Source organism: Trachypithecus francoisi, unplaced genomic scaffold, assembly GCF_009764315.1.
Source record: "Trachypithecus francoisi isolate TF-2019V2 unplaced genomic scaffold, Tfra_2.0 Lachesis_group1, whole genome shotgun sequence".
Taxonomy (NCBI): domain Eukaryota; kingdom Metazoa; phylum Chordata; class Mammalia; order Primates; family Cercopithecidae; genus Trachypithecus; species Trachypithecus francoisi.
Window position 1 is genome coordinate 115,234,916 of NW_022681454.1, and position 20,997 is coordinate 115,255,912.

Genomic DNA, 20,997 nt, shown 5'->3' on the forward strand with positions numbered 1-20,997 from the left:
AGTACATCATGCTTTACCTTTGATTTAGCTTGAACTTATTATTTATTTTTTCTTGTTCTGCATTAAACAATGGCCACTATCTGGACAGTGTACCTAGCATGGTTAATCTGCCAAATGGGATTAAAGCCTGCCTGAGAGTCACATTATAAATTCTTATGAATTTTAAATAAAATTGAATTTTCCCAAATGGTATACTCTGCTTTCGATTTCTCTGTAAACTGGAAACTATTTCCCCATGGCCCATGTCTTGCCTTCTGCCTCCTACTGCCATTGAGAGGTTAGGAGCAGAGCCTGAGGGAAGCCATTGCTTGCCTAAAGTCTCACAATTTATTTGTGACAACACTAGGACCAGCGTTTTTCCAGGTCTTCAGTGAGTGCACTTTTCAAAGCATCACACTAATTTTATGTTGTCATTTTTCTCCATATGTTTAAATTGATTATTACAAACAAAACAGAAAATTAACCTTCTAACCATTACTCTGAGTGAACGACATTTAGCATATTTGCAGAATAATATCTCACACTTTGAGATAAATAGGTGAGTGATGAAAACTCTCTTTTCCACTCATACCTCTGAACAGCTTATTTCTGCAGTCTATGTTTCATCGGAAGCCGGAACTGACTTTGTAATTTAGGACTCTTCTGTAATGATGCAGAAAAGCCTGCCTAATAAAATACATGTTTCAAGAAAAAAAAAAGAAAGAAAATGCTCTTTCCAATGTACCCACAAGTACAAGCTATCCTATAGCAGAAAATTGTCTAGAAATGATTGAATGAATAACATTGTAACCCAAAAATATTGTTAAACAAAACTATCCAATTTCTCTCCTGTCAAATTTTCCAAAAAGCCCAACACAATTAGACTAAGCACCGTTTGACTTAAATACTTTTTGGAAGAAAATGAATAAAAGACAGAAAATACAAACATTAACTTTTCACAGTAAAAGTCTTCTTTATATCTCTAATCAATTAATGACACTGGTGAAACACAAGCACAAAAAATCTAATTCTAGTCTCACATGACACATTTAAAATATGCTGTGATCACTAAAAAAATGATTTCAAGAATTATATTAAAGGTCTGTTTTGTAAATCCATTGTTTCCTAAGATGAAAACATTTCTTCTTTTTAAGAAATAATACTTTGTCATTTTTTAAAAAAAACTTTGTCTGCCAGACACGGTGGCTCATGCTTGTAATCCCAGCACTTTGGGAGGCTGAGGCAGGCGGATCACGAGGTCAGGAGATTGAGATCATTCTGGCTAACACAGTGAAATCCCATCTCTACTAAAAATACAAAAAATTAGCCGGGCGTGGTGGCTGGTGCCTGTAACCCCAGCTGCCCGGGAGGCTGAGGCAGGAGAATGGCGTGAACCCCGGAGGTGGAGCTTGCAGTGAGCTGAGATCACACCACTGCACTTCAGCCTGGACAACACAGCCAGACTGTCTCAAAACAAACAAACAACAAAAAAAACTTTGTCATAGGGAATAAATGAAGTAATTACACACAGGCAGAATACACATGTACTACAGAATATATTCATGGATGCAGTGAGGTATGGTTACACACTTTGGATTTGATAAGCAGAAACTGGGGATGCTGCATTTATATGGAGAAAAAAGCCCCCCAAAACAATGTCAAAGGTGTTTCATAAATGTTAATACTTTTAAATATACAATTCTGTGAATCATTTTTTGTTTTTACAATACAGGTAGGACAAAATATATTTCAAACAGGAGTTATAACACAAGCAGCTTCAAGTATTTTTTTTTAACTTAACAAAAGTTAAAGATTTAAAATAGAGAATGAGAGACTGTATAACCATCAGTTATTACTTTCAACCCATAAATGCCTACTTATCATTCAGTGCCTAACATATATAGCCCAGGAGTTAGGTGTCAGAAATTCACAAATAAATTATTTCTTTCTGACCAACTTAAATATGGTAAGTTTTAAATAGATTTGGTTTTTAAAAGCAATTATTATCAATTTTAAAATAAACAGAATAGTATTAAATGGCTAACAAAACCCTCACATAAATGAGGAAAGAGATGAAAGAACATCTTAAATATACAAATTTGTTTAATTTTTTTTTTTTTGTTTTTGAGATGGAGTTTCATTCTTGTCGCCCAGGCTGGAGTGCAATGGCAAGATCTCAGCTGCAACCTCCGCCTCCCGGGTTCAAGTGATTCTCCTACCTCAGCCTTCCGAGTAGCTAGAATTACAGGCATGCACCACCATGCCCAGCTAATTTTTGTACTTTTAGTAGAGACAGGGGAGACAGGGTTTCACCATGTTGGCCAGGATGGTCTCAATCTCTGGACCTCGTGATCCGCCCACCTCAGCCCCCCAAAGTGCTGGGATTACAGGCGTGAGCCACAGCGCCCTGCCCATATTTTTTAACTTCATTACTTTATTCAAAGTCACATAGCATGTCATACAAAGCAGAGGTGGGAATCCAGGTCCTCCTGCCGTAGCATGGAAACCTGGTGTATAACTATAAGTAAGCCACTTAATCTCTGTAGCTCTAAGCTTTCTAATTCTGAAAAAGAGCAAGTAAAATGGAATGACCCCCCCTTTTTTTTTTTTGCTATAATGTTAAAATGAAGAACCATACAGAGTTAAATAAATGTTTCTCATGTTGACTGCCTTTATTTAACATGGCTCTAGACTGAAAAACATTCAATTATATATTTTAATTTACGGTTTCATTGAATGTCAAGTATGTATTTTAATTTACTGTTTCACTGAATGTCAGAGACGAGCAGATTCACCATCAGAAAGAGTTCAATAAAGAATTACTACCAGATGATTAATAAAACCTGAAAATTTAGCCTCGATTTAATCCTAATCCTCTGTAGAGTTGATTCCGTTTTCTGTGGCCTATTCAAACACTTCCCAATTTCAAGTTTGCAACAAATTGCTCAAGAAATGAGATGTATGCTGAAGTTTGTATGCGGAATTAAGATCCCAAATTTTTCAAAATCTGATTGAAACAAAATCAGAATTTTGAATACCTAGCCCATAGAGTAGAAAAAATGAAAGTAAAAAAAAAAAAAAAAAAAAAGAAAAAATGAAAGTTCCACTACATCCTAGCATCGTTTTCCACGTTAAATAAAATTGAAGAAAAAACAACTATTTCTCATATTTTTATTGCTCCTTTCTTCATCTTTTGTTGCAATCAATTTCTTAGTAGATTCACACATACTAGCTTCAATTTGGGAAGATGGGTCCCCTGTTCCCTCAAATTCACTGCTTCTTCATCAGAATACATCACTTACAATTGATTGATTGAATTTTTATCTTATAATTTAAAACATTGATTTTTAGGTTGCAGATTTTATTTAATATCCTACCCAGTGGTAACTCTATATAGATAACTTTAGCACTGCTTGCAAGTTTAAGGCATTTATTCTTCCTCAGTCAAATCAAAAAGACAAATAACTAGGTATGACTTTTAAATTTTATAAAACATTATATTTAAAATAGCAGTATTTTACATATAAAAATTTTACATGTTAAACTCAAATCAACGTAGTAACTTTTTTATATCTTGTTTCTGTTTGATAATTTAGATACAGTAAAACTAAAATATTTCTTTGGTATACTAAGTACAAGTGACACAGATAAAATGCTAGAATCCACAAAGAAAAGTCATATGCCATCTATGCTCTTTGACAGCCTCTGTCATCAGACTGGTATGATTCACCTGCACAATCACGGTGCACTTTACCCTTGCATGGCACTACATTCACAGAAGTGTGTTCCATGAGGGCAAGGCAGCAGGAAGGCTCAGCCTGAAACACTACACTTTTCCCTGACTTTTTCAGTTTTTAACCCCAACTCTAACCTTCGATCCAGTATGCAAGTTGTAGCAAGTGAACAGTAGAAGAGAGCGAGTAAAATCTGTCAGTACTTCCCTAGGAATCACCATAAAAGCAGCTTCTTTAAGCTGTCAAGAGATTCCTGAGCTGTCATGAGTAACTACATTGAGCTAAGGATGGACATGCTATAAACAGTGGACTTTTCAGATTCAATGGAAATGATACTGACAAATGCTAAGGTGCTGAGTCCATGGGCACTGTGCACTGGGAAAGGTTACTCTGCATGCGTTAATCACTAAAATCCTCAAAACCATGTATTATTGTTAAAATCGTCATGAGCAAACCGAGGCACATAGAGGTTAGGTAACTTATCTAGCTAGTAACCATCTAGGCCAAGATGAGCAAACATGTCCTGACTCCAGAGTCCTCTGCTCTTCACTGGGCCAGACCCTGTGCTGGGCTCACAATCACAAAGTTAGGGCCTGCTTGATGGCAAAGTCCATGGTTTACTCACTCCTAAGAAACCTACTCAAGTGAAATAAATGGCAATAAACAAAACAAAACAAAACAAATCAATTCCAGGCTAATACCAGTGACTAAAACATTTTTCTAAACTTGAAACCAGCTGTTCAATCTTTGCATTTCTTTAAAAAAAAAAAAATCTGAGATGCCTGGAAGTTCACAACAATAATTTTTTTTTTTTTTTTCATTCTTTGAGACAGGGTCTCCCTCTGTCGCCCAGGATGGAGTATAATAGCATGAATACAGTTCACTTCAGCCTTGACCTCCTGGCCTCAAGCTATCCTCTCACCTCAGCCTCTGAAGTAGCTGGGACCACAGGTGCATGCCAACATGCATGGCTAATTTTTAAAATTTTTTGTAGAGATGGGGTCTCATCATGTTGCCCAGGCTGTCTCGAACTCCTGGGCTCAGGCGATCCTCTCGTGTCAGCCTCCCAAAGTGTTGGGATTACAGACGTGAACCACCACACCCAGCAATGATGAATTTTTCTAAGTCTTCTCCCCTTTACTTCTGGACTGAGAATTCTATATTCTCATTTTACAAGTGAGGAAAATGAGGACGGGCATGGCCAAGGAACTTCACCAGTGTCCACAGGTGGCAAACTGCTTGAACCAGAAGAGGCATCTTGGTTCTCCGTCTTTTTGCTCTTCCTCTCTTGCCTTTCTATCACTCTTCTGAGACTCAGGGCAGTAGGGTCAAGTCCCGAGTAAGGCCCTTTGACCTCTTGCTCCAAGCTTAAACCACTATTACACTTAATGACCTACCCTCTGCATCCCATAGCTACCATTTCAACCGGCAAATGTTATTATGACAAGAGCCAGCAAGTGCCTAACTCACAAATGCCCTGTAGGAGAATTAACCCGATGACTTAAAAAAAAATCCCAGGCCGGGTGCGGTGGCTCAAGCCTGAATCCCAGCACTTTGGGAGGCCGAGACGGGCGGATCACGAGGTCAGGAGATCGAGACCATCCTGGCTAACAAGGTGAAACCCCGTCTCTACTAAAAAATACAAAAAACTAGCCGGGCGAGGTGGCGGGCGCCTGTAGTCCCAGCTACTCGGGAGGCTAAGGCAGGAGAATGGCGTGAACCCGGGAGGCGGAGCTTGCAGTGAGCTGAGATCCTGCCACTGCACTCCAGTCTGGGCGACAGAGTGAGACTCCGTCTCAAAAAAAAAAAAAAAAAAAAATCCCAGAGGGAGTTTTCCTATTATGGAGGACTATAGGCTTCATGAAAGGCCATGACTAAAAGGCTTCACCATTAGGAAGGTCTAGAGTCATACCTAGGGGTTACTGCCCACCCCTCCCCACCCTCAAACCTTGCTACCTGGGAAGGAATCTGAGAAATGAAGCCTCTGAGTAATCCTGGGAGACACTCCAAAGCAAACACTGCCTGTGGCTTGGCACTGGCTTGGCACAGGTTCTCGGCAGCTACACCTCACCGGATAAACAATAACGGGATTTCTAACAGGGAAGGTTTGATGCTGGCTTCTTTCCCAGGGACTAGTCCCTAGTGGGCTGCAGGCTCTAAATATTTCATACATCTTGGCTTCTCCAGGCCTGCTTCCAACTTTTCCCTTCCTCAATTTATTATAAATACAAACACAAGATTTATTTCCTGTGTTGTTTTTACTACAGCTCTGCCTTTTGAGAATCCCTCACTGGCATCTGTGTGCCTTCCACATCAAGCTCCTAGACTTTACCACTGGCATCAATCTGATTTAATTTTAAAATATTTATTAAGCACCCATTGGCACTGAGCTCAGTTCTGTGAAGGATCCAAGAAAATAGAATGATTTAAAATTTTATTCAAGAATATAGGCCATGGGCATCTAAAGGAATTAGAAACTGACATGAAAGTCTAAAATGAACATAACTCAAAACTAAAATGTATGGTATTGACACAAGTACTTTTTGATACATTTTAAAATACCTACTAATATTGTCTTTTTCTTCATAACTTTTCTTGTTTTTTTTTTTTTGAGACAGGGTCTCACTGTGTTGCCCAGGCTGGAGTGCAATGGCACAGTCATAGCTCACTGCAGCCTTGACTTCCCGGGCTTACAGGATCCTCCCATCTCAACCTCTCCAGTAGCTAGGACTACAAGCATGCGCCACCAGGCCGGCTAATTTTTTCTATTTTTGTAGACACGGGGTCTCACTATATTGCCTAGGCTGGTCTCAAACTCCTGGGCTCAAGCCATCTGCCCAACTCAACCCCTCAAAGTGCTGGGATTACAGGCGTGAACCACCATGCCCAGCCATAACTTTTCTTATTGCTTTGTTTCCTAGGGCAGTTATCTAATAGATCCTTTCAGGGATGTAGACATTTCAGTCAAACTTTCAAGCAATAAACATATAAGCTTAGAAGGTATTTCTGAAATCATATTAGGAGAATATACAAACGAAGGCTGGAATCTACCTAGCTCACCTTTGTTGAGGGTGACCAGCAGCATGAGCTCCATTCTGACCAAACTGATGGGGCCCAGGAGGTGGAGGACCCGGAGGCAACATTCCCCCAGTGGCAGTGACCCCCAAAGCCCCTGCTGGCTTCATCATACCTGCAAGAGAAGGGCATGAATTTAGAAGTGTATTAAAGTACAAAGAGAGATGAGGCAAAGTCATTAGGTTAAAAATGAAAACTAGGTGGAGGAGGAGGGAAATAAATGGATTAGAACAAAATCTCTTTCAAGGTTAACCATCACCTACAGACCTGTCAACACCAGGCTCTGGCATGAGTATTTGACTATCATAATGATGAAAGAGGAGAAAAGAAGGGAACCATTTTATCACTAAACAGAAACTAAAACAGAAAAAAATAAATTTGCATATGACAGAGGCATTTGATAAAGCACATTATTACGCAAAGAATACTAGAACGCGCAATGAAAAGCGGCAGTTAGATATCAGAAATAAACCTGGAAAAAGCAGGAAGGGTCATGGTACAGCATTCTAACTGGAACTAAATGGGGCATGGGGGAGAACACTAGAAATGCCTTTGACTTACAGCACAACAAAAGCAGATGGGGAGCAGGGTCTATTTTTCTAAAAATCCTGAGCACTTCCTTCAGAGCTTAATAATTTTTCCAGGATCCTAAACAGCTGGATGATAAACAGCTGGGGGACTGCTCACTGAGAGTCAGACTCATCATGCTTGCTCAGACAAAATAGGGGACCACATGCAATTAATGAATGCTTCTGGGAATGACTGTTTTCATTTATTAGCAGCTCTTCTCAAATAGAGACCTTTAAAGACTTCTCTTTGGAACTGTCTTCAGACATTTCTCTCTTTTCTTCTTGAGAAATTGCAATAGAGGAGAGCAATCACTGGGCTTGGGTTAGAGCAGTTCAAGGCCCCACATGGTTACTTATTAGTTGTATGACCCTGGGCAAGAAGCTTATCTTTAAAGACCTCAGTTTTCTTCCTGCAAAATGAAAGGCTTAGACTAGATTACCTGAGACCTCTTCTAGCTTCTAGAAAGAAAAAAAGAGAAAAACTTCAATTCTTCTATCTGCTCTCTCCACTTGCTTGTTTTCACTCGTTCAATTTACTTTTGACCATACCCTGCTCTCTGGCAAGGTCTTCGATGACCACCTAGCTGCCTGCTGTGCACTCCCTGCTTTCACTTCGTCGTGGTATTTCATATTAACGTTTCCTTTATTCCCTCAGATAGAAAGTTTATTCCCTTGGATAGAAAGGAATTGACTGATGACGTGTAGTCACCCAGGAAGAGTTTCTTATATTGTCATCGTAATTGCTTTCAAGAGAATGCTTTCAGATGTTTGCATAATCTAAAATGACAGATATCCAGTGAAGTGCCAGTCTTCGTGAATAATATTGAAACTTTTCAAGGTTTCTTCTCTTAAAATAGGATTCCTTAAACTGAGGACATTTTTATATTAATTCTACATAGTTTTACTTAGCAAATTCATATACCACTATTTTCAATAAATGTTATCCTTATAACACCACATTTTAATACAAAGTTCTAAACCCCAAACCCAGCAAAGTTAGAAAAACATGAGACTTGCAGTCACAGACAAGTTTGAATTTGTGACTCTGATAAGATATTTTATTTTTCAGAGCTTCAACTTGTAATCCCATGTCATGGCAATAATATTCCCTAGCTCCAAGGATTGTTCTGAGAATTAAATGAAGCAATGGATATGACAGTTTTCAAAACAGCTGTTTCGTCTTCCCTGGCCATAGCCCCTGCACTCTTTTCTTGAGCATTTTTATTCTAACAAAGCATATGCACCGTAATTACAAACACATTTATATTTTCATTTTAAAAACATTATTTTGGACAAAAGTAGGCAATTCACAACAGTAGCATTAATATACTTTCAACTTCGGTCTTTTCTTCTTTTTTTTTTCTTTTTTCTTATTTGCCTCCCGGCTCTCCAAAAATATTCCCCTTTTTAAAAAATAAGTAGGATAATAGCAATTTTCATGAAAACCCCTATAAACATGTCTAGAGAATTTTAAAAAAAAAACAGCTCTGATAGATGCAAGCAGAATTTATACATCAATCTTACTGTGCTCTCTCTTTTGTTTGGGAATCAACTCTATGGCAATGATTCAAATCATTCTGTGGCATTCTCAAATCATTCTCATTATTATTCAACATACACTTAAGGTGCCTTTGAGCCATTTGAGAGAAGAGACAACCATGTAAACAAATCATTACAATGTCTTGTGATGACTGTTACAATATGCAGAGACACTACCTAACTCTTCCTGGGGGATTTGAGAAGAGTTCAAAGAAGGACTGCTTGAGCTGAATCTTGAAGGAGAGGCAGTTTTCTTCATATAGAAGACAGGATAAGGGATTCCAGTTAGAAGGCAAAGCTTGAGCAAAGACATGAGAGAGATGGCACAATCAGGACAGGGGAAAGGCTTGGTGTGGAGAGGCTGGGAGGGAAAGTAGCCAGAGTGGAGGCTGTCCAGGTTGGCTGGGATCAGACTGCAAAGTCCTATGTGTCACTTGCACTCCACCCCCAGGGCAAAGGGAAGTCAGTATCATTGATATCTGCAAAGTCATAGTCTTCCCCCAGCCATGTTACCGGCATTTTCAAAAGTACTCAAACACAAAGAGAATCAGGTTCTTTATAGAGCAGTATAAGAATTTTAAAAGGAAAGGAACACCATGTAATGAGAATGAACTGTTCTTAGACAAACCCCATCAAAAAAAATCTAAGATCACAAGTTGGTCTCTAATACAGTGGCAGATACTATAGACCAGTAAACTCAACAATTCCAATCCCCTTCTTACTTGCTTTTCTATTAATATTAATATACGGTCTTGAGGTGGAAAAGTGAAAATTCCTAGACTGCCTTACAATTTGTTTTGCCATGTGCTCTAAATTCAGCAAAGCAGCACACCTCTGGGAGACTCTGGTCAGCCTGGTGGCAGAGATGATTCTCCTGGGGGAGAAAAGTGGTGACTTCTGGTGGAATGGTACTGCATGGGGAATGTTCATCTTCATGGACCACATACTCCCAAGTCTGGTTCTCTGCCTTTTTCTGATGTTTTGTTTGCTTCCTGATACCCTTTAACAAATCCCTTTCCAGTAGAGGGTACTGTTATCAGCAAAGGAACACTCACCAAACCACATCACAGAAAAGCATGCCTTGAATTTGGTCCTGGACCTGACAAACTAAAACCAAAAGTAAAAGCCATTTGTTGGGGGCAAAAATGTTTATCTAAAATAAACAAAGATAAACTCCCTATTATATGGGTAGAATTGTAATGGCTATGGTCCCTAAAGCACCGTGCTGGATGGTGCACCTATATAAGCTCACTATTAGGAGCCCTATCACCACCCCACAGCCCCTGTCCTAGTTATAGGACATTAATAATTCTTAACTCTCAGTCTCCAGACCAGTGTCCTCAACCAAGGGCGATTTTGTCCCTAAAATAGGACATCTGGCAATGTCTGGGACATTTTTGGTTGCCACAACTCCCAGAAGGTTGGGGGAGGTACTACAGGCATCCAATGGATAGAGACCAAGGATGCTACTAAATATCCCACAAGGCACAGGATGGCACCCTGCTACCCTGCCCCAACAAAGAATTCGTTAGCCCCAAATGTCAATAGTGCTGAAGTTGAAAAACCCTGCTGCAGAGAGCAGTACGCCCAGCTGTAATTACTTCTCCACACTTACTAATGTGCTATGTAGCTTTCTAAAATGTGCACACATTGGATTATGACCCTTCCCAGATTAAATCACTTCAGTGGTACTCTACTGCCCTTACAATAAAGCCTAAATTCCTTAAAATGATCCTACATTTCTCCACCAGTGGCATCTCTCACCGTTCCCATGCTACTCCCCAGCCATGCCAAATGTCTTGCAGGTCCTGAAAAGTACCGCCTTCCAATCCCAGCAAACTGCTTCCTGACCTGGCCAATTTTCACTCATGTTTCAAGGCATTCCCTCCAGGAAGCAGCCCTTCTTGTTTAGGCGCCCCTGCCACGTGCTTCCATACCACCCTCTACTTCCTTTACAACAGTACTTCCCCCCAAAATTGTCATTGTTATTTAGTGCATTTCTCACGAAGTAAACACTATGAGGACTGAGATCAGGCTTCTTTGATTCAATGTCATATTACCACAATTATTTTGTTCATCAAATAAATCTGTTAAATTTGTGGCTGGGTGCAGTGGCTCATGTCTGTAATTTTAGCACTTTGGAAGGCCAAGGCAGGAGGATGGCTTGAGGCCAGGAGATCAAGACAGCACTGGGCAACATAGTGAGACCCTATCTTTACAAAAAAAAATTTAAAATTAGGTGGGTATGGTAGAGCATACCTATAGTACTAGCCACTTGGGAATCTGGGGCAGGAGGATCATTTGAGCCTGTGAGTTCAAGGCTGCAGGGAGCTATAATCTCGTCACTGCAATCCAGCCTGAGCAACAAAGCAAGACCCTGTCCCTCAAAAAAAAAAAAAAAGGTGTTAGTATACAGCACTAGCTTTACAAAAACACAATGAATAGGCATAAATGGAGATATGATCATGTGAGCAACACAAAGCAAGAGTTAGCACTGGCCAGATCTACAGTGGAACAGATACTTCAAGGAATCACAACAAGTTTGCTTGTGTCTGTCAGGAGACCAATAAAAGGATCACTAAAAGGTTAGACAAGACACATGAAGACTGAAGATTAAGGTATCTAAGGTTATTCAGCAGAATATAATCAGAGATATAAGAGGTGGGGTAATTTAGTGAAAGTCTTAAATAATTAAACTAAAACACCATAATATGCATAGAAAGGTATATTTGCAGAGAGTATAATAGCCTGGTTATTCACCTAATATTTAATATCCATTAAGTAAGGAGAAATCAGTTTAAATTAAAGTGTGAAGGATTTAATCCAACAAAGACAGTTTTTAAAAACACTGGTAAGGCCAGGTGCCGAGGCTAACTCCTATAATACCAGCACTTTGCGAGACCAAGGCGAGAGGATCACTTGAGCTGAGGAGTTCAAGACCAGCCTGAGAAATACAGGGAGACCTCATCTCTACCAGCTATTCAGAAGCTAGGCAACAGAGCAAAACCCTGTCTCAAATAAATAAATTAATTTAATTAAATATTGGTAAACACCAGAGTGTTTTGCTAATGGGTGCTACAGTTTGTCATTCACTTCACTGAATAAACATTTATAATTAGCTCAATTTAACCATTCCAGTGTATACATATTTCAAAACAATATGTTGTACATAATATATATGTACATATAGTTTTTTATTTGCAAATTAAAAAAAGTTTTTTTAAAGTAGTCATGAGTGCCTTCTCTGCTCCAGGAACATCTACTATAGGAACATCTAGTATACCACAGTATGGCAAATAGTATAGAGGCCTGCAAAAGTATTAGAACACAAAAGTAGAATTCAAATTAGATTTGCATGGTATAAAAAATCCCTCTGGCTCAGGAGTTGATAGTTTGGAAAAAGGCAGTACTGGAGACAGGGATAATAGTTACATGATCATTTTAGTAATCCATGTGAGAGATGGATGGATTGAACAAAAAGAGTGACAGGAGAATGGAAAGGGGAAAGCAGGTAGGAAACCTGTTTACAATCACTCCAAAAAGATTTGGGAGACCAATTGCATTGGAGGAGGTAAAAACGAGGGAGAGGTTTTTTTGCTTGTTTGTTTGTTTGTTTGAGAGAGTCTCACTCTGTTCCCCAGGCTGGAGTGCAGTGGCATGATCTTGGCTTACTGCAACCTCCATCTCCCTGGTTCAAGAGATTCTCATGCCTTAGCCTCCCAAATAGCTGAGATTACAAGCATGTGCCACTATGCCTAGCAAATTATTTTTTTCTATTTTTTTAGTAGAGACTGGGATTCACCATGTTGGCCAGGTCAGTCTCAAACTCCGGGCCTTAAGTGATCCACTTGTCTTGGTCTCCCAAAGTGCTAGGATTATAGGTGTGAGCCACCACACCCCACCAAGTTTGTTTTTGTTTTTTTTTTTTTTTTAAATAAAGTTTCTGGTGTGGATCACCAAATAAGTGATGCTAATGAGTGAGATCTGAAATGCCAGAAAACATAGGCTTCCACGATGAATATGGAATTGTTTTGGGTATGGTGATTGTGATATTCCTCAACAGAGGCGGACAACTGGAAATATGGGTCTAGAGCAAGCTCTTCCAACCCACGGCCCACATGTGGCCCAGGACAGCTTTGAATGTGGCCCAATAAAAATTGGAACACTTTCTTAAACCATTATGAGATCTTTTTGATTTTTTTTTTTTTTTTAGCTCATCAGCTATTGTTAGTGTACTTTATGTGTGGTCCATGACAATTCTTCTCCCAGTGTGGCCCAGGAAAGCCAAAAGACTGGATACCCCTGGTCTAGAGCTTAGGAGAGGCATCTGGGCTGTGGCCCAGGAAAGCCAAAAGACTGGATACCCCTGGTCTAGAGCTTAGGAGAGGCATCTGGGCTGGAGAAATAGACCTGAGAGATAAGCACTTTCTGTGAATGATCCAGCTTAGGGAAAAATCTACAGCGCGGGAGAACAGTGGTGAAGATGGAATATGGAGGGAGAAACAGCAACACTTAAGGGTCATGTAGAACCCCTTCCAAAGAAATGTCCAGAAAGCAACCAAAAAAAAACGGGCACAATGGTTTACACCTATAATCCCAGCACTTCGGGAGGCGGAGGCAGGTGGATTACTTGAGGTCAGGAGTTCGAGACCAGCCTGGCCAACATGGTGAAATCCCATCTCTACTAAAAATACAAAAATTACCCGGGCATGGTGGCGGGCGCCTGTAATCCCAGCTACTCAGGAGGCTGAGGCAGGATAATCACTAGAACCTAGGAGGTGGAGGTTGCAGTGAACTGAGATCACACACTGCACCCCAGCCTGGTGGACAGAGGGAGACCCCACCTCAAAAAACAACAACAAAAGGATAGTGTCATTGAAACCAAAGGAGAAAAGAGTTTCATAAAAATGAGAGTGGTAAACAGTGTCAAATACAAAAGAGGACAGACAGCACAATGTCTTCTGCTTGAGAAATAGGACACCGATAGTCCTGGTGAGGGAAGTGGAAGTGTGGATGGGGTGACAAACTATGGAGTGTAAACTATGCTGAGCCATGGAGGGAAGGAGAGGCAAAGGTGGAGATCACCAAGCATAGTACTTTCTCAAGAAGATGCCTGTGAAGAGGGAAAAGTGAACAATACAAAGTGTTATACTTAGGTGTGTATGCAGTTTGTTTTTTGTCTTCTTGAGAGATTTGGGTATGAATCCTGGTGCTACTACTTGCTATCTGTGACCTTAGACAAGTCACATGACACCACGACACCAGACATTCAGTTTTTTTACCTGCAAAAATAACTTACTTCATAGCATTGTATGAGGATTAAATAAGACAGTACAGGGAAAGCTTTTAGGGCCAGACTTCGATAGATCATAAAAAAGAATAATTTATAATTATCTTCATCAATAAATGCTGAGGAGAAATGAACCACCAGATAGAAAGTGGAGGGGTTAATGGTTTCTACAGGATCCAGTAAGGCAAGATTATAAACGTTCTGGAGAGAATTGTCCTGAACAAGAAGAGGGAGGCTTCATCTGGACATCTTTAAAATCTGGGGAGGAATAAATCATAAGAGTGACTTTCCACAGGTAATTCACAATCTCAGAGCATCTTCTGCAGCATACTCTGTGTGGCTGCTAACATCAAGCCCCGCTACAGGGAGTCCTTACCCCTTGCTGACTTTGTACCATATACATTCTACCTAGCACAGCCTGGATCCCAGATATCTGAGCTAGTTCCAGTGAGTCCTGAGAGTTACTCATTGATTTATACAAGGTCCATTTGTATAAAGAATTGTACAAAGAATTATCCTCACATATAACTGATGGACAGATTTATCTAGGGCCAATCCTAGATAAGGATATGTAAATTTAATTCATTTATAAATGTAATTCTTTTTTTATTCAATGTTTACAATAATCTTATATCACTAATTAACAGCAAGAACAAGACTCACAGTAAAAATAAAACAGGAAGTGTTTGTTTTAGTCTATATTTAAAAACCAAACTTGTATTCCATGCAATAACCAAACTAGTGATGTAGAGCTCTGCTATGAGAGCCTTTTCCAAATGATCCTGTAATCTCAAGCCATTTCATTATATAATGATCATTCAATGCTTTCAAATCTCCTCTTTCAGAACATCTTACGCCTCTGAGCCTGAGAACTAAATAATCACATACAAGTCAAAATAACACACTTTACCTGTTGGAGATGCTGTGTGCGACGGATCCCCATAGTGCCCATAATGAGGTGGAGAAAGGCCTATTCCAGGCTGAGGCTGAGAATATGGGGGTGTAGCCACGTAACCTTGTTGACTCATTATGAAAATATCATTCCAAAGGATAAATCTACAAAAGAACTCTGCAACAGAGAAACAAGAAACATGTTACCAAGAGAGTTTTAGTCACTTAATTTAAACACTTATTTAGTGTTTAAATATTAAAAATATAAACACTGTTAATACATGTTTATGATGGTTTGAAGAAAAGTACAACTATCAGGTACATGAGAAATCTTTGTATTATACAATGTATCATTATCCCCTAAAAAGGGTCTAACCATAGCTCTCTGAAATTCAGTAAATCACTTCAATAATTCTGGGCAAATTCTCAAGCATGAGACTTGAATAACAGCTCCCAACCACTTTTTTAACAGAAGCCTGAAGCATTTCGCAGATAGTCTCTCATAAGTGTTCCTACGATTTTGTGCTTTTGGTTTCCATGGTCACATTTCAGCACAGAGCACACCATGCCATTCAATTGACTGACCACCACAACTGCCAGTAGTCTGCAATCAGATGTTTTATCACTTATGTCTTTTTAGTGCTCCTCTAATTAGTTATTTTAATCTAGTCATTAAGACAAAGAGAAATCATAGTCCAACAAACATAGCAACAGATAAAGTTGATAATAGCCTTATTTTATGAGTCATAATTAGACCAAGCCAGGTGGTCACTATAACCACTTGAGTATTGTCAGTGGTTTTTCAAAGGCGACAGAATTTCTTTCTAATTTAAATGATATCACATCTCTAAGAACATATGCACCTATATTTAAGGGACTAAGGAAAAAAAGTGTAATTTTGTAAGTGTGTAGGCACACACATCACAAATATAACAGACTCATCTTGATTCTTTTTTTTAATCTTGATTCTAATCAGAACTCAATTTTGCTTTAAATTTTCCATTTTTTCCAGGTTTTAACAAAATAAGAGATATTTCATAGGACTGATGATTTAAAAAAAAAAAAAATTAAATACGGCAGAAAATGCTTTGAATCCTGGCAAGAGAAGTGTGTTTTCATTCTATATCTGCCATACTTAACTGTGTGACATGGAATGAGCTGAAGAACCTCTCCAAGCCTCAGTTCCTTCTTTTAGGAAATGAAGCCTTTTCAGATTTCCACTGATTCTACAATTTATCTCCAGTTTATTTGCCCCCATACAGGCATATTCTTCCTTTTGTTCTTTTATTTGCTACAATTTAAGATAAGAGATCGGTGGTACCTGCTAAGACTTAGAATCTGTCTATACTCAAGAAATAACATCTCAAATTTAAAATGTGAAGCCTAAAATTTGTGATTTGATTTTGTTTCCATATTAAACTATAAGTTTTCAAAATAAAAGCAACCATGTAAAAATATTGTGAGATCACTTCCTTCTGGGAAGAGGAGAACTGAAAAAGAGGAGAGAGGCAGGCAAAGGCCTTCTGGTCCACTTTGTTCCTGACAACCCTTTTTTCCTCCTCCCACTTAGCAGAGAGAGACGTGGCAGCCTGAGCTTTGGTCAAGCTCACCCAACCAAGAGCACTTAGGAAGTCGGCAGGAACACACCTAAGTAGCAGCCTGTTGCTGAGTGACAGAAAAGAGAGGCTGAGATGGTCACTCCAAAGAACAGGAAGCAGCCAGGTCCCTCTGAACTGGTACTGAGAGAAATCAGCTTCCTCACGCTACCCAGTTTGCCACGTCAAACTTCCTCACACAGAGCACCAAGTTAAAGAAACCTGACTCAGCTTCAAGCGGCGACATGGCAGAAAGCCACTTGGCATAAGCAGGCCTAGGATCAAAATCTGGGGAGCCCCAATCCCAGAACGGCCCCCTGGCTCACTGTCACCCAGCAACTCTAGCCAAGGTGCACTTCTAACCCTGGAACAAGTTCGTATTTGGCCAGATCAGTTTCACTATTCGGATGTCCCGAAGCTTCAAGATATAGTTGCCATTTTCACCATGAATACATCCAACATTCCCTTCCTTCAAAAAAGGAAATAAAGTTGATAAGGAGACGAGAAAACCGCTGTCAATGACATTCGAATGGTAGTCACTGAGGATCCTAACTAGGCAATTCCTGCATCCCAAGGCAAAAGGTGGGGGCGGGTAAAAAATGCCCACGCCCACCTCCTTCTCCCCCATCCCGCCCGCCCCACTATTAAACTGCACTAAAAGGCTAAAGGAACAAAGAATGAGGTCTTCTCCCGCCGCCCCTGCCTCAGGTGAGCACCCGGTCTCCCGCCTTGTCCCCGGGCCGGGCGCGGCAACCCGCTCCGCTGTGCCTGGGCAGGGACTGTCCCGCCTGAGCGCGTCCGCGGGTGCGAGGCTTTACCTGCTCCCGCTCCCTCACCCCGCGGGCTTCGGAGCGCTGGCGGCTCTGCGTCTACTGCCGGCAGCCCTCGGTGGCCCGGCTCCCGCTGCGGCCGCTTCTCCCCCGAGCCTCTTACCCGGCCGGCGTCCCCTCAGCCTGGTCTCACGCTCGGAGTTGCAGCTGGGCTGGGAACTGCCACGTCAAACCCTCTCCCGGCTGCGCGCCCCCAGCGCCGGGCTTGGACCCGCCGCCGCGCTCCCGCCTGCGCACGCGCACAGCTACCGGCCGCCGCGGGGCGGGGCCACCGGACTGGGCCGGCGAGCAGCCGAGCGACCTCCCACTTTTCGCTTTTTGCCTTTTTCCGGTTTTTTTGTGTTTTGGTTTTCTTTTTCCCGTCTTTTCTTTACCCTCCCCCTACAGGTCAAAGCCTTTAACGTCGTGGCTAAATCAGAACGGTATTTTCTCCGCGCAGCCCGGTAGGAAGGAGGGGAGCGCGTTCATTCATTCTTCCATCAACAGGTTGCAGTTTCAGCTCTTCATTCATTACGTATTACTTAAATAACTGATAGTGAAGGTACTGCACTACCGTTACATACAGGAAAGTACACGATCTGGAACTAGAGGAAATTACCGTTTAAAGGCGAATCTGGCACGTGTACACGCACATTTGATGATGTATCCGTGCAATGCACTACAGAGGAAGGAACGCCCAAAGCAGCCTGGCAACGTGTAACACGGGAGGAGTGGGGGGGTGGGGGAGATATCCCAAAGGAAAAGTTTGGGAAGTGGGGTTTCCATTGATACTGGGGTTGTTAGCGTTCTGTATACTCCTTCGTCCGCATATTCCTTGTTTGTGAAGTAGGATGGCTGATCCTAGCCCCAAACAGGAATCTCTGCCTGTAAAAGTACCCAGCGTTTAGCTCACCGACCTGAGAGAAACCGCTCAGAAATAAAGGCAACCTATATGAGATCTGGCGCTTACCTCTCTATTTCACCCTAAAATCAGGACCATCTGGCTGGTTTCCCATCATCTTTCACTGCTAAATAGAAAGACATTCAGCCACCCCCGGGTTTGGTATAGCTACCACTTTGCTCAAACTTACCAAGTAAAAACCAGCCAGGTGTTTTTTTATTTTATTTATTTATTTATTTATTTATTTTTTTGAGACGAAGTCTTGCTCTGTCGCCCAGGCTGGAGTGCAGTGGCCAGATCTCAGCTCACTGCAAGCCTCCCGGGTTCACGCCATTCTCCTGCCTCAGCCTCCCAAGTAGCTGGGACTACAGGCGCCCGCCACCTCGCCTGGCTAGTTTTTTGTATTTTTAGTAGAGACGGGGTTTCACCGTGTTAGCCAGGATGGTCTCGATCTCCTGACCTCGTGATCCGCCCATCTCGGCCTCCCAAAGTGCTGGGATTACAGGCTTGAGCCACCGCGCCGGCCCGGTGTTGTTTTTAACATGTACTTTCTTCCAGGCTACAAGAAAGCTACTTGACAAATACCTTTACTGATGAACTGCCTAGGTAAAAGCGTATGTGGGGATGTTGCTACTCCTGAAATGCTACTTGAATTGTGCAGGAATTTTAAGTCATTCTAGCCGTAAAAATTTATGGTCCCTTTTTCACACTCTTATAAGTTTTTAAGGTATGTGGCAAGGCACAGTGGCTCACACCTGTCACCCCAGCATTTTGGGAGGCCAAGCAGGGAGGATTGCTTGAGGCCAGGAGGCAGTCAGCTATGATCACACCACTGCATTCCAGCCTGGGCAACAGAGTGAGACCCTGTCTCAAGAAAAAGAAAAAAAGATTTTAAGGTGAGATATCCTGCCTACAACACTGATCAGGTTTGAAAAACCACACTGAAAATTTTGTTTCAAATTGTTTCTTGTATTCTCAATGTGATGAAAATGTTTGGTGGAAGTTTAGGAAGTTTTGGCCAGTGTTGAAGCAGTACAGCTTGTAAAAGCAGTGAAAGAAGTTGTCATATAACAGCTACATTACAAGGAGCAAGTGAAGCTATGATACAAAGATAGGATAGAGTAAAGTCAGAAACAGTCACATGTGATGACCTGCTTGACTTGTTACTCCTATAAAACCACTACATTTGAATTGTAAATACTTCCTTGCCTCCTGCTCAGGTACCAAACTTGTCTGAAACCAGGACAATTTGTCGTTTCAATTCTAAAACAGTTTTTAATTCTTAAATGTTAAAGCTGGAAGGGACTTTAGAGATATGAGTATTCAACTCAATATTCAGTGAGAACTGAATTCAATTTAATCATCTAATAGACTAATAGACAGGTTTATTGAGAAAATTTAAATGACTTACTAGTCATTTATAGCTAGTTGGAAGTCATCCCTTCCAATTCCAAAGCTCTTTTCACTTCACTATGCTTTTTTTTTTGAGACGGAGTCTCGTTCTGTCACCAGACTGGAGTGCAGTGGCGCAATCTTGGCTCACTGCAACCTCCACCTCCCGGGTTCAAATGATTCTCCTGCCTCAGCCTCCTGAGTAGCTGGGATTACAGGCGTGCACCACCACGCCCGGCTAATTTTTTGTATTTTTTAATAGATACAGGGTTTCACCATGTTGGTTAGGCTGATCTTGAACTCCTGACCTCGTGATCTGCCCACCTTGGCCTCCCAAGGTGCTGGGGTTACAGGCATGAGCCACCATGCCCGGCCTCACCTCCCTATGCTTTTTACCTTCTGATACTCTGATTTGCTATTCTCTTTTAACTGGTTCTGCCTTTTTCTCCTGTGACTGCCTTATATTCAAGTTCTCAAACTATTAACTGACTGCATAGTTTCACCAACAGTTGGAGTTACTTGTCACAAATCTCTTTTTTAAATGAAATGGGCTTCTGGTTTGCGTCCTGCTTCTCTTGTCCTGTCCCCAAGTGCCCATGCCTTAGGTGACGAACTCCTAACCTTGTTCCTGTGATTGGGTCCCTGGCCTTCACCAGCCATGAGGGTTGGCGTGGAGTCTCAGTCTTCCTTGATCTGACCCATCCTGTTGCCACCTGAGCTTAACCTCTGATGTTCCATATGTAATTAACTTAGTTTCCCAGGTAACCATATCCTGTTTGAAAAGTGAGGTCACAAGGACCTCACAGTGCCCATGTAGTGGAGTTCTATATTCTGTGTTCCGACTTTTAAAGAGAAAGAAAGCAGAGAGTCAACTATACATAAGACTGTATATAGAGAGAAGGAATTTCCTGACAATGCTTAAGATTTCTTCTAATTGGCAACCTTTTGAAGGTTATGATGCTCTAAGCATTTATGTAACTTACAAAGTTTGGAGGTTTCTGCTTCCAAAGCTGAAAACAGTTAGAAGCTTTATTTAAAAAAAAAAAAAAAAAAAAATTTAAGTGGCCGAATCCTGGACTATTTTAAACACCTGGAAATGGAGTAAATAAGGTCAAGTTATATGGGGGTGATGGAAAGGGTACATGGTATGGTAGGCTGAGTAGCAGCTAATAACAGTAATGAAAGAGTTCAAGTAATACCCAAGGTGCTTCTAGAATTACTTT

At 41.0% G+C, this 20,997-nt stretch overlaps 1 protein-coding gene across 4 annotated transcripts in view; it reads right to left on the minus strand.

The window, feature by feature from the left end:
* Positions 1–20,520, minus strand: part of SEC24D (SEC24 homolog D, COPII coat complex component) — a 117,402-nt gene extending 96,882 nt beyond the window's left edge. For 2 of the 4 annotated variants that reach the window (XM_033215113.1, XM_033215116.1), the window contains exons 1-3: positions 17,491–17,740; positions 15,097–15,255; positions 6,774–6,903 (exon numbers count right to left, since the gene is read on the minus strand). In XM_033215113.1, the coding sequence (XP_033071004.1) occupies positions 6,774–6,903; positions 15,097–15,214 (248 nt within the window). In that variant the 5' untranslated portion in view covers positions 15,215–15,255; positions 17,491–17,740. Of the gene's footprint in view, positions 1–6,773; positions 6,904–15,096; positions 15,256–17,490; positions 17,741–20,395 lie in introns of those variants that run through there. The other 2 variants (XM_033215115.1, XM_033215114.1) reach the window with 2 other exon arrangements.
* Positions 20,521–20,997: the final 477 nt, after the last annotated feature.